At 35.8% G+C, this 15,238-nt stretch overlaps 1 protein-coding gene across 1 annotated transcript; it reads left to right on the top strand.

The window, feature by feature from the left end:
* Nucleotides 1-309: 309 nt before the first annotated feature.
* LOC118754477 (probable 4-coumarate--CoA ligase 3) lies at nucleotides 310-15,232 on the top strand (the record flags this gene model as incomplete). Its single annotated transcript, XM_036489353.1, is given in 5 exon segments — nucleotides 310-1,047; nucleotides 12,032-12,242; nucleotides 13,338-13,877; nucleotides 13,947-14,061; nucleotides 14,124-15,232. Coding segments are annotated over 5 exon segments (1,779 nt in total). The 3' UTR covers nucleotides 14,767-15,232.
* Nucleotides 15,233-15,238: the final 6 nt, after the last annotated feature.

The following is a 15,238-nucleotide window of genomic DNA, read 5'->3' on the forward strand; positions in this document are numbered from 1 at the left end:
AGCAACAGACATACAGATGCAATCACCCAAAGCCAGAACAAAAATAACAACCAAAGAGGATCTACTTGAACTTTGTACGAGGCAGCTGTTATTAAAAAATATACAAAATTTTACGAAAACAATTTTGTTAATGAATTTGATAAAAAATTAAAGGCAACGAACCGGTTTATGAAAATAAGATTAAAAAATGTAAACAAAAAATCTGTCGCTGAATGTATTAACGAACTCGAAAACACAAAATAATTCATACGAAAACAAACAATGCCAACAACAACAACAACTGCTATCTACCTACTTATGAACGTATTTATATAAATACATACATACATACCTGTATAAAAAATCTTGCAGGCAAGTGTGCAGAGTCACTGGCGCAAGTGCAACAATAGCAAAAGCAAAATAACAAAATAACGTAGCCGCTCGCTCGCTACAAAAGGCCTACACAGGCAGCGACGACAAGAGTTGAATATAGCCAAGCGACCAGCGATCGAACAGCCAGTTACATATTTAGTTGCGCCGCGACACCCAAAGACTGCAGACGTGATTGTGCATATAACGAGTAAATAAAAATAAAATTAGTGATATTTAAAAACAAAAAAATCTAACAGAGGGACAGAAAAGTGTAATCAAAAGATCCTCGCTGGCAAATAAAAGTTTTTTGCATGCAAAAATAGTGACGTGATCCCGAAGTAACAAAATAAGCAACCAAAAAAAAAAACACATTTTTTACAAAGATTTTCCCCCTTCCTTACACTTCACTTTCGCTTCAAGTGAAAAATGCTTCGCCACTTGGTGCGCTCTGTGCTTTTTGCGCCACCTGTGCAATCATCCGTGGCTGCCGTCGCATCAGGCGCCCGGCATCTGAACACTGCGGCCACTGCACAGCCCACACAATCTGGCCTCAATCATCCAGACAAATTTCTCACCTACAGCGAAGAGGAAGGCTACATCAAACAATCGCATTTTGACCCAGTCGAGGTGCTCAACATCACAGTGGACAAATATGTGTGGCGAGATATAAAGAATTATGAAAATAACATTGCGGCGGTGAGTGCAAAAAAATGTATTAATAAATAAACCATACTTTTTAACATCTAATCTAAAAACAAAATCATTTCATTATCGCATTCTGAAATCTAACAAAAATGTGTTTTTTTTTTTTTTGAAAAGCTCATACATAAACTTTCACATTATAGCAATAAGCTTTCAGCCCACTCTACCGATAGGGTTTTTAATGAATTAAATAAGTTGGACGTGGCCAAATTATTTTTAAAATATTTTTTTATTAGTTAATTTTCAAAAAAAAATCAGTGATTTTTTGTTGCAAGTTTGTTTCCGTGCTAAGTACAGAGTTTTTATGTTTCTATGTATGTATGTATGTAGCAAACCAAATTTAATGTAATGAAATTTTTGAGCTTTCGTACTTAATTGGCAAGATTTCAACGCGAAATGATGGACTTTAGAGAGAAGCCGATGTTACCTGAAAATGCTTGTTCTTGTGCTGTCTTGGCCAGCGAAAGATTTTACATATTTTCTCATCATATGGAACAGTTATGCTTTTCTACTAAGTTTCCTATAAATATTTTATGAACGCGCAGAATGTAAAAGCTCTTTTAGAATGTTCAAAGCTTTTACATTGCCGCGCAAAGCTTTCATTATGAGGTTATAAAAAGGAAACAAACCTATTGCAGACAAAGTTTAGAAACTTCTAAAGCTTTTTTATTGCATTTAGAAGCTTTCGTTGTGAAGATGGGCTATTTCAGAGAATATAAAATAATTGGCTAGAAATTTTGTGAATTTTTTATGGAAAAGGAATCCTTTTCGCTAAATCATTCTCTAACGTGAGCTTCATACCTTTTTTGAAGAAAGTAAAACCTGTTTGACGTTGCATATAATATGTAAAAATCTTACCAATACCAATAAACGGAACAGGAGGTAACTGAAGATAGCATAAAGCTTGAACCGATTTGTCTTAAGGAAATTCGCTCTAAAATAAACCAATGAATAGAGTCTAGTTAAAGGACCAAAAATACGCTAAAAAAGTACTTCCTTTAAAAATCTCAAAGTTTATCGAAAAACAGTTCATAAAACTTGGTACTCTCTATTTGATTACAAAATAGATATTTACGCTTTCTTGAGTAGTGTACTTTCGAAATTCTTTATTTACGTCCTCGTACATTAGTTGTTGTAAGTAAATTAGGGTAGCTTTATTACATAATAAATAATAAAGCTTAATCTTTCTAAGGCAACACAAATTAGAACAAACGAAAAACAATATTTACGTAAAAGTAAAAACTGATTAACCCAACGCAATAAAAAACATCTACTTTGTAGCCACAATTAGTGCCTTTGTTTGATTTGGCGTTTGTTTAAATTGTTAGAGAATTGTCTGATAAGTGTGCGAACTTTAAGCGAGAGACTTGACGCAGGATTTGAAGTATTGTAGCTGATAAGATAAGATTTTAAATTTCGAGAAAAAAATTAAGAAAAACAGTAAAAACAAATTTACAACCAGATATACATGTGTACTTATGTATAAACATACATAGGTGCATGTATTTCTGGAAGCACACAATACTATCTTGACGCACCGATCGTCGCCTGGGTAACAGATTGTCGTATGTTATACACGTACGTATGACGCTTACGACAATCTTTTACCCAGGCGACGCTATGTAAATGCAAAAATATTGCATGCTATAATAAAATTGTAGCATGCGTGAAAAACTTACAATTTCAGGCACAAGTCTGATTTCCTTCTTACATACATATGGGCAAATCCTCGGTTACGGACGCGACATTCCTACTACTTTAGAGTTAAATAAATCATACGAAAACTTAAGTCACTTGTAAAAAAAATTGCCGTTATGTAGCTTTTATACCGTCTTTTGGTTGACAAAAAAATTATATGCGCTTGCAACACTCGACACGTCGAGAAAATCGATGAAAAGGAGGGCATAACGGACGCGACAAAAACAGAAGTTATTTCAGAGTACATGTAAAATTAAGCAAAACCCAGCAAATTCTGTAAGGTTTTCCTTTATTAAACATTCTTTAAATAAAGTCAAATTATGGACCGTTACCACCAATTCATTTTAAATCAGAAGCAATTCGTTGTTGATTCAATTTTGAATTAAAATCTAGTAACGGACGTGACATATCGGACGTGACAGATTTTTGTCCCATACAATATTTTTACTAGTAACATATACTAAGTTTAATTTTTTATTTAATTTTTTCAGTTATTCTCTCCACCGTTTCGCGTTTTCAACACCTTTTTTCGCCATCTGATTACGAAATTTAAAGTTATAAAGCCGTTTGAATAAATTTACTTGCATTTTCGGTTCACCTTTTTTGGGAAATGCCCATATGTAGCTTGTTGCTCGCCTTCACAACCCTTTAGAAACGTGCTGGCACTCAATCAAAAGTTTTCGTTTTATTACCTTGACTTCTCGCGTGCCTCTCGCGTACTATGGATATCTTCATGAAATAGCCTAACAAAGCAAATCAACAAGAATAGTTATTAATTGTGCCAATAATATTTAAATTGCTTTAGTTGTATTCATATGCATATTCACATTTGTGTACTTACATACATATGTATGTATGTAAGTTTGTATATTTATTTAATAAGATCTATGATACAAGTGAAAAGTTGCACCAGCTTTTCAATTAAGACACTAAAAGCAATATAGTGTAGGTGCATAGATACATACATACATGATATATATAGTGTGTATATAAGTAAGTAAATGTGGATTGTTCGCCAAATGAAAGAATAGCTTTTAAACCCTGCAGGAAAATTCACTTGTAGATCTATGGATAAATGTGAGCAATGTAGAGCTCATTGTCATAGGGATCATTAGAGAAATTTTAATATACATATAAACACTATGAACTATGTACATAAATATATGTCGGTAGCTTAGTTAGCAGTCTTTTCTTCAATGCGACTTATGCAGTATCGTTTGTGAGGTATACTATATACATACCTAATCTATGGGTGTTTAAAGATCGGCGATCGGTTAGATCAAGCAGAGGCCTCAAATTAATCATCGGCTGACACTTTCAGTCAAAAAATTATTTTGCTTGAAAATCGGGGACTAGTGTTGATATAATCGAAGGGTCTTCCAGAAAATTCAACAAAACTAACAATAGTTTAATTTTCTGTCGACTAGCAACGCCATAAGCGTGGTCTGAGGTTTGAGCAGATTAATTTTCCTTTATAAGCTTACTTTTAAGAAATGGTATAATAATTTCCCCAACCGAAGTTTTTAGACGGGTCTTTCTTTATATTTTATGTGAGAGCTCTCATCCAGGTTTACTCTGCTGCTCAAACATAGAAGTTAGATCATATTAGAATATGTATGTATGTTGGACGATCGAGATGATTCGAATGTACCCTAGCTTCAGGCTATCGTTCCCTCTAACTGTCTAACGAATCGAGTCCGTCACATCAGATCATTCCTTCTTAAGGGGTCTAGACTTTAAGATTGTCTTTTGGGCATAAATATACCCCGCCTTGTTTTCTTACGACGTTTTTCAAATCTCAACACGCAGATTGCCAGTACGCGAGTTAGGAACAAGAAATCGCCAACATCACTTTCCTGCTGGGGTATTATCTGCATATCGTCTGCATATGGTTTGCATATGGCTTACAAGTGGTGGTATGTATTTTTAAGTGAAAAGGTCAACGTTATATAGAGCGCAGCCTCGCGTTTCAACAACAAAAAAAAGTAGCGCGGTGCCAAAAATAGCTCACAGTGTATTCATCATATGCAAACTTTCCAGCCTAATGATTTTGCATTAACTGCGAGCATCACAACTAAAAAGCGCTCGGTTAAGATTAGTCGGAATGATGCACAGCCAACTACTCTCAGTCAGGCGCTCTTAAAACGTTTTCGCTCAATTTAAAAATAACAAAATTCTCTTCTTTTTTTTTTTGTGGCAGCTTTTGAAAGTCCGCCTACACTTGGCGATTGCAAGATTGTCGTTGCTATTTCTGAGTGCTCAAAATAGCACGCTTAGACTTTGCCCTTAAGTTCATGTCTGCACTTCTATCTGCGTATGCAAAAATTTACACCTACACTTTTGGCCGACACAGACTAAGCAAACTTTTATTTCTGTGCCGTAAATTATTATTTCAAGCCGACTTCAAAAAAAAAAGGAGGAGGTTATCAATTCGTTGGAATATTTTTTTTTTGTATGTATGTTACCTCATAACTTTGGACCAGGTTAATCGATTTCTATAATATAAAAGAAGTGGTCCCATACTAATTTGGTTTAGATGCGATCATTGGATCATGAAGAAGTTAATTAATGAGAAATAAAGTCGGTTTTGTTTTTTGCTTAAAAATTACTTGTTTAAATTTCGTATTCATATTTTATTTTAATATTCATAAGAAAATAGACATTTGTACATGCATATGTATTTATAAAAAAAGTCAGGCCATATACATATAAGTGCATGGATGCTAAACCCATTTGTATGGATATGAGTGCGCTCACTGATAAATATTTTGTGTAACATGCCACGGCATAAAGAATAACATTTTGCAGATATTGCTAGCAATTGAAGATAATTGAAAGCGACACTGACGCAAGAGCAAATATGTATAACGTATTTATTCGTATCAACAAACATACATATGTACTACAAATACAATATACAGCTATCAACAAGTGCAGTAATTTTTGTATGCATATCCAAATAAATATTTTCATACATATGAGAATGCATAAACAATATTCATCTAATTGATCATGCAATCACTTGAGCCGCTTGCGAGTTCATTGAATTCTTAACAGCCACTTACTTAATTGTTGTTCGTTTTAATTAATCGATTTGTTTACAGCATTGTTGCGCACATGTTTGCACTTCACGACTTTTCTCTTCTTAACATTGGAATTATAATAAAAAGAAACTGTTTTTCTTTGAGCTTATAGAGATACTAGTTGATTTTTATGAACATTTATATCTCGTCCTTTGCTATGAATAGTTTTAAGTTTTCCACACAATTCGCCGTTAAATTGAGAAAGAGAAATTTTATTTTCCCGTGCGAGCAGCCAGAAAGATCTTTTGGTTACTGTTAGGAAATCAGCTTCAGAAATAAATAATAAAAGAGCGCAAATCGATTGTAAAAATAGGAAAGCTGACTATATTTCTATAGCAATGGCTGCGAAATAGTCAAGGGTAGTTACATACCTCTGCATTAGATGTCAACTAACTTGTAACTAACTACCTTTGGACATAAAAAATATCAATGAGAAAAACAATATTTTTTTTTTAATTTCTTTGCTTGTTTATTTATTAGCACTACATATTTGTTTACATATTGAGTTGTAGGTGATTTCATAGTTAATGCCTTAAATACAAAAAAAAAATATTTCTATTTATTACACCTTATATTAGATGTACAAAACTGTAAATAATAAAATAAAAATAGGGGGTCGTATTCTCTCGAAATTGGGCTCTGTACAAAAGTCGGTAGATTACTCACTAAGGCCTTAATCAGTTATAAAATTAACTACTACATCAAAAAATTAGTTTCATAGTTTCTTAAAGACCGGTGTAATGAAAAAATAGCAGCTGAAAAACTTTTGTTTTTATAAAATTGTGTAACTACTCTTCTAAAAAAAACGCACAAATGTTACAGGTATTAGTAAAAAAAAAAATTCTAAACATACATACTCTCTACTTATAACATTTGTTATACAAGAAAGAGGTGTGGCTGCAATTAAATCATTTAGTGTAGTAATTAAAGTGAGGGTAAATTAGCATATTTTATAAGTAAATTACGCGCAAAAACCTGAACTTAGATTCTGAGTGACGTTCATTCGCTAAACTATATATGTACATATATACATATGTATGTTATCGTTTTAACTTTTTTTAGCCACTTTTATGTAAAGTAAATAAATAAAAAATCAATTAGTAATGAGCGCAGTCCAATCGCGGTAACATTTCCGGTGATCAGTTGATCTTTGCTAGGCGTCCATATTAACAATCAGCTAATTTGTTTAACGAAAAAAAAATGCATTAGACCAACCAAAGATATTAAGCTTTCATGCAAGTTTTATTCAAATGTCCATCCACTGATGCCAAAAAAACACGGCGTCTAGAGGCGCTTAATTCAGAACTTTTTTAAAGTGATACGCTTTTGGTGAACGATTTTGTATTCCTTTTTATTTTTTATGGAATGGCTAGGTTTCAAGGCCTTTTAATTCAGCTGTCCTTAGACGGGAAAATTCGCCACAAGCAATAATGACACATTGCAATAGTTAGCTTTGCTCCAGACACGTACGAACACGTACGGACACGTCTACTACGATTTTTTCGTTTACTTTACTTACGTTGCTGTGGAAATGCATCTTCTCTCTCGTCTGCCTTCGAACGGCAGCGCTATTAAACGATCTTCTAATACAGCATCCAAAAAGAAAGTCTTCTTGAAAAAGCGTTTATTTAGAAGCACTCCACATTTTGCTATCGGACGCTCTTTTTACCTCGATCAAAAACGTTCATTGTGGGCTTTCTGAGTTGATCGTGGTTTATTGTAAAGACTTACAGCTGTCTTTTATGCTTTACTTTAAGTGTAAATGTATTGCACTGATAGGGTTAGGCACGATTTAAATAACACAGAAGTGAATTTTAAAATCTACATAATTATTTCAAGGCAATCTTTTAATCCATTAAATACAAAAATAACTGCCAGTATTATAGCTTATCAGCATAAAGATTACCTTCCTACTTAAAATATTTCTATGTGGCTATATACGTACATATGTACGTATCACCAAATAGCTATAAAAGCACACAACCATAAGCAACTGATTATAAATTAAAGCCAAAAAGCAAATACAAAATATCTGTCCAGCAGTATGTGGTTTTATTTTATTTTTCTGGCTAGCATTGTGCTTTGTTAATTTTTGTTTGATTTTTTTCTTTGCATTCTATTTGTCAATAAAAATGTTGGCTAGTCATTTTATGACGCGCCCCCCCAATGTTGTTTACACACACACGCACAACAGCAGCAGCCCAAAATACAAATACATATTTATGCACCCATTTCACCTTTGTATTTGATTTCAACTCCCTGCAGGGAAAACGCGATCTAGTGAATCAAATTTCTAGTTCCGTACTAGATCTTTATCGCCAAAAACGAACCAGTCCAAAATCGGTGAAATGTGGTACTTTAAAAAAACTATTTTATTTCACTTTTTTCATTGGAAATCTATATGTAGAAACGTACATTTCTTGTATTCATTTAAACAAATTTAATTTCAAATTAAAAACGCATTTCGCAGTGGGGGGCAATTGAAACTTCCTAGGACATCGCCATGTTAAATTCGCCAGTTGGTTGCATGCAAAAGAGATTTACCGGGAACAGTACTGGGTCTAAATGTACTAGAAGCGCACCAGTTCAGAAATAGAGATTTTCTCCACAGGGCTCACAGAGTAGCACGTCGTGCTGCAGCTATTTACTTTTAAACATTTTCAAATCCATATGTACTAATGTACCTACTAGATACAAAATACATACTACATACGTATGAACATGAATACATATATATTTATATAGTATATACATATGTTTGTATTGATTGATAAAGATTCGGTTTGATTACCCCACTTGGCGCTCACTTGCGTGCGCGTACTCTCCAACTCAGCGAGATGCTTTTAGCGCACCTACCAGTGTTGCCGATTTGAGCTTTTTCTACCACAAGAGGTAGGATTTTATTTTTTTTTTGCTTGATAGGTTGGTAGTTTGACAGGATGGACTTTTGTAGGGCACTGTACCGATCTAGGGGCGCGTCAAAGGGACCCCGGGTAGACCAAAAGCCGGAAACGGCAACAGACCTTATACTTTCCCCTAGTTCCCCACGTAGGTCCGCGAGTGGGTGTGTCTAAATCTTTAATAAAAGATAGAACTACCTAAAAAGACGAATGGGTTCATTTGACCCTGTTAGCAGACATGCATATTAGTTTTTTGCCAATTAAAACCAGAACAGCAAAATTAAAATTTAATTTTTATGTTATTTTTGGGACGAATAAAAATTTTTAATTATAAGTTTTTTTCTACTAAAATTAATTTTAAAGTAGTTGGGTCAAAACCCCTTTCCGTCTTTCAAGGTATGCCGATTTTCCAATCTTTCTAGTGCTAATGAACCTCCCTTAATTCGCAAAGACTTAAAAGATTAGAGTGTAAATAAATAGAAGTACATAGTAGCATAAAACGCAAAGCTTCACTTTTGGTAGGTTCCGAGCTCGTTTGGTAGGAAAGATAATGTTTTATGTGGCAACACGGGCACCTGTTACATACGTTTTTAGATATACATATTTATGTGTACATACATTAGTGATGCACCATCAAATTCCATGCAAAAAAATCGGTTACGGTTTTGCAACGGTATATAAAATTTGTTATGTATTAAGACCTCCGCCAACATATTTTGGAAAAACATTGAGATTTACGTTAGCTGCACCGATTTGAAAATACTTCTAAAGCTCAGTTCTTTATATATGTATCAAAATAGTTTTGAAAAATAAATTTATAAAACGTAGATACTATATTTTAAGACTTCCGCCAAGATATTTTGGAAATGTATTAAAAATTATGTGAGGTGGACCAATTTCAAAATACTTTAAAACTCTAGTTTTTAACCGACTTCCAAAAAAGGAGGAGGTTATCAGTTCGTCGGAATATTTTTTTTATTTTATTTTTATTTTTTTTTTATGTATGTTACCGCATAACTTTGGACCACGTCAACCGATTTCGATAATTCTTTTTGCATCGGAAAGGTAGTAGATCAATGGATCATGAGATATATATATATATTTTTTTTTTTAATATGGGAGTTGAAGTCGGTTTTTTTCCTAAAAATTACTTGTTTATAAATAAAAGTAGTTTTTAAATTTTATTATTTTTTTTTAATTAATTCAGATGGTGTTTTTTTGGAAAACATTTTTTAAAGATAACTTTTTTTATAATAAAACCCGAGTTTGGAGGCATTTTGAAATTGGTCCATAATAAATTTTAATATTTTTTTCGAACTATTTTGGCGACAGTCTTGAAATATAATATTTTTGTTATATCGTTGGAAAAACTGCAACTTTTTTTTTGTGAGGCACCCTAATGTACATATGTATGTATATATTTATGCACAAATATCTTGTTATTTATTCTCCCCCGCCACCTTCGTGTATCACTGCGCATCGCGTTTAGTTGTAGACTTTGGACGTTGTTCTACTGAACTTTGTACTGAAACAGACAATGAAAAAAGGCAAAAAAATAAAAGAAATCAAAATCAAACAAAAGCAAAACACACATGTTTTTATGTTTATTGGCTTGTCTGTTTTGAATTTTATTAATTTACGCGAAATGTTGTTCAACGAGTTTTGCAAAAACAACAAAAAAAAACCACAATGAGCGAATTATGTGATAAGCGGTAATTTTGTATAGGTTGAAATACACAAAAAAAAAACAAAACAAAGCATCGAAATGGAGAATGTTAACTAAATAAACTTGCTCTTGAAAATTTGTTGACATTTTATGTATGAAAATCATCACCCATCGAAGTACGGTTAACCGGAAAAAAAATTTTATAAAAATAAAAATGATTTTCTTTGCTCAGCTCACTTGTTCGACTTCAATAACTTTTCAATTGTGTAGCGCAGACGCATTTCAATGAATTGTGCAACAACAAATATGTATGCAATTTTTAAACGACTTAAGAAATATTAACGCAAAAATTTAAAAAAAAAAAACATCAATATGCAGTATGCAGAGTGTACTATTCGGTTAGTCGAATAGTCGATTAGCAACTTTATTTTCAGTTGATAGTCGAAATGGAAAGAATACGATTAATTGTTCGAATCCGACTAACGGTTCATTTTCGACTAACCACTCACCTTTGAAATTATTCGAATACAGTTGTTCACAGTAAAATTATTATTTTAGTACAATTGGGGTTTGTCAATAAGCATAAGTATTCAAAAACATTTGAAAACAATGCAAATAGGTATATTCCTATATTCCTCGGACTATAAATATAAACTATAAAGCTATAAAAATAAAAATAAAAATCCGGTCAGAGCGAGAAACTAACACTGAAAAGTATGCGATCGCTTTCTAGTAAAAATGGTAACTTTTGACAACTTCAACATAACCTCCAAATTTTCCCTCTTCTGATAGGGATGCTACCCAGTCGGCGTGAAAATAAGCGCTTCTAAAACACATCTTTCTGGCGGGCCTTTTCTTCTTTATTAAAAGTTTTTCAAATAGCCCAGTCCTTCCAAAGTGGACGGGAAGTCAAATAAAGCAGAAACCGCAGTAATCGCATCGATACATGTCCGGGGCAGAGTTAACGATATGCGATATCAGAAAGTGTGCCACTCTGGACATTCCATACGACAAAAGAAAAGAAATACGGAATCGAGCATGAAAGGCTTACCGCTTAAAAATATTAGAAAAAAGCGCTCCTAGAAGGTCTCTTCTTACCGAATTTTGATGACTGGGTTGTACCACAGTACAACATTCAAAAAGTGATGGAAATGAAACCAATTGCATTCATTTAGGGGGTCAACACCTACAAATCTGTTAAAGTTGGTTACCATTTTTTAATATCGATTTCAAGCTGTAGATGAAAAATATTAAATATATATATTTTTTTAATTTTTAGAAAAGTTTTAGCAATTTGAAATCACTTACCTAACTTAAAAAAATAAAATAATATTGTAGCTTTGGATAACATTTTTTGGTGCTACAACTTAAAATCGATGCATAAAAGAAGTGGTAACCAACTTTTACAAATCGTTTGATACTTTTTCACCAATCTGACCAGCTTTATCGAATGCAGCTGGTCCGATTCCCATTGTCTGCAACTATTTGAAATTTGTTGTACTGTATTATAAAATATTTTATTCAATTGAATTCATTTCGTTTCTTCCGTTTTCATTTCATTCTGCTTCATTTGGTTTCATTTCATTTCGTTTATTTCCAATTTAATCTCTTCCATTTCTCCCTTCTCGCAGATGTGCCTGATCAGTGGGCGCCAATACACCTATGCTCAGCTGCGCGACTGTAGTGCTGCCTTGGCCGTACGTCTACAGACCCGATTTAAGCTTGCAGCTGGTTCAACGATTGCGATTTGCTTGCCAAACTTGCCGGAATACCCGATTGCTGCGTTAGGCGCTGTGGAAGCAGGTCTAACGGTGACTACAGTGAATCCCATCTACACAGCTGGTGAGTGAAAAATGCCGCCCGATTCTTTAACTAAAAACTTAAAGTAAGAAATCTTACAAAATAGGTAGGCTATAAAGCAATACGATTCCTGCTATATAGCACACCGTCCTCTTTCTAAACTTTTTCATTAATATGTACTATATATGTATATGTGTGTAGTTCCACGATTTGATATGTCTGACTGAGCAGACTAATCAATGTGAAATTGATGCGCAAAATATATTTGTAGTAAAATTATACATATGTACGTATGTACATATATTTACATAACTGCAGATACTGATCGATAGACTCAGCACACATTGCACGCGCTGCTCCAACTCATGCTTCTCAAAAGTTTTCCATTGCAACTGCTTTTGCTCCACCTCAGTTTGGGTCGCGTAATCGCCTGGTTGTTTCTCTCCTTTATTTAATTACATATGTATATGTTAATTATTATATCTCCGATAAGTTCATTGTACGCCCTTCACGGTTACAGCGAATGCATGGGAACACATCATACGCCAATTGAATCTGTGAAATATGGCACAGTGTGCTTGAAAAGCGGGTCAACTTAGCCTTTGTTTATTTAACATTAAAACACTTGGCGCTCTGAAAGCTTAACACCTTTAAGTAAGTTTACGTGAGTAAAGTGTAACAGGAGCTGCTTCGTTGCGGCATCCAGTTTGTCCAATGCCTAGTTCGACGATCGTTTCGGCCATGCCCGTTTGCGATAGTTAGCACGGCAGCTGTCTAGGCCCAGTCAGCTGCCAGCTACTCTGATTTCGAGAGACCACAATTTAAAGAAACAACATCACACTACTATTTATTCGGAATCCTTAACCCTTTTATACTCGCCTATTGAATCATCAAATTCCCCATAATCTAACCCAGCCTGAACCTGAGACTTCTTTCTTTCTGACACTATCTGGAGTAAAGTTTAAAGATAGCGAGCTCGAAAGTAATTTTGCTCAACCTTTCGGTTATAACTGTCGCAAGCGCTACTCCAATTCCACTTTACAACTTTAGAGGTCCGAGCACGTGCACTTTAGATTTAGTGAGCCACAGTAATTTTAATCAATTCTTATTTCCGTACTTCTACTTATCCCCTCACAGAGGAAATTGGCCGCCAGTTACAGCTCAGCGATACCAAGTTCGTTGTGGGCACCACTCTTGGCTATGGTGTCATCCGGGAAGCTTGTCAATGGGCAAAGAAGGACCTTCCCATCGCTGTGATACGCTTCCAGCCCGACGAAGAACTTCCCGCCGGCGCTATTGATTTCTTTGAGCTCATCAAGCCGCAAGGTGTGGACTACACGCAATTGAAGGACTACAACGTGGATCCCAACAGCATGGTCTTTCTGCCCTTCTCATCGGGCACCACCGGCCTACCGAAAGCTGTACAACTCACACACAACAATATCACCGTTAACGGCGACCAACTGGAAATGGGCCTAAAGCTACGAGAATCCGGCAGACAGGAGGTGCTGCCAGGCATACTGCCGTTCTTCCACATCTACGGTCTCAACGTGATTATGCTCTCGAAGCTGGCGATGGGCGCCAAGCTGATAACAATGCCGCAATTTAGGCCAGAAGACCTGATCAAGGTGTTGTACGAGTACAGAGCGACGATCTTAAACGTCGTACCGCCAATGGGTAGGTTTGTGCAAACGAGGCTGTAAATTTTAGGCGCAACTGCTCATCTATCCAAATCATTTCTTTTAGCGCTCTTCATGATTAACCATCCGAAGCTGACGCCTGAGATTGCACCCGAGCTGAGATATGTGCTGATTGGCGCAGCGCCAATTTCTGAAAGCGATATCGAGCGCTTCCTGAAAAAGTAAGTACCCTAAGTTACTGATTACTCATTATTTTCTTTACGAAACCCCTGTACTCCTTCAGATTCCCACAGAAGAAACTCTTACAAGGCTTCGGCATGACCGAGACCTCCCCGGTAGCCTTGATGGTGCCAACTAACAACGACCACATCGCCTCCGCTGGCGTTCCGGCACCCAGCACCGAGGCTAAAATCGTCGCAACCGATGGCAAGAGTCAGAAGGGGCTGGGTCCCAACACTACCGGCGAGCTTTGTGTGCGTGGCCCGCAAGTAATGAAGGGCTATCTGAACAACGACGAGGCCAACGCAGACATTTTCTTCGCCGACGGTTGGCTGCGAACTGGCGATATCGGCCACTACGACGACGACGGCTACTTCTACATAACCGATCGCATTAAGGAGTTGATCAAAGTGAAGGGCTTCCAAGTTCCACCCGCCGAATTGGAGGGCCTACTGCGTGAGCACCCGAGTATCTTAGAGGCAGCGGTCATTCCAGTACCCGACGAGGTGGCCGGTGAGCTTCCGCGCGCTGTTGTGGTGCTGCGCGAGGGCGTTCAGGCCACCGTGGAGGACATCTACGACTATGTTGCTGAGCGGGTGGCGGAGTATAAAAAATTGGATGGTGGCGTTGTGTTCGTTCCTGAAATACCCAAGAATCCAACGGGAAAGATAATGCGAAAAGAACTAAAGATGCGATACGCAAGCTAAGGACTATTAAGTAAGGAGACATTTGTATTTGTTATTTTATAGCTCAGTCGTAAGTTAAGAAGAAAGTTCCCTTATACTAAGTTCCCATGACACATAATTCGGTCTCCTATTTGTAATTGGCTCTCATTCTCAATTACGTAATTCACCATTCAAAATTTCGAGAGCGAATTACCTCATTTGTAGGTAATTCAGATCCAATTACCATGCGAATTACGAACAAATCGCTGCCGTCTCTAATTTTAATTGGAAATTTATCGAACTCAGCTGTCAGAGCAAGAGAGAATGGAACAAATCAAAACAGAGAAAAGAAGGAAATGAAGGAAAAGCCCAATGAATTGAATTGTCAAATCGAATTTGGAATGAGTCGTGTGAACGGGGTAATTCTTCAGAAGCGAACAACGTAATTGGCAGTGCCCGTGGGGACATAGTATTAAAATTTGCGAACCAAATTTCTATTTAAATTTCTTCAGAA

Source organism: Rhagoletis pomonella, unplaced genomic scaffold (genome assembly GCF_013731165.1).
Source record: "Rhagoletis pomonella isolate Grant_MI unplaced genomic scaffold, Rhpom_1.0 Rhpom_scaffold_03961, whole genome shotgun sequence".
NCBI classification, from domain to species: domain Eukaryota; kingdom Metazoa; phylum Arthropoda; class Insecta; order Diptera; family Tephritidae; genus Rhagoletis; species Rhagoletis pomonella.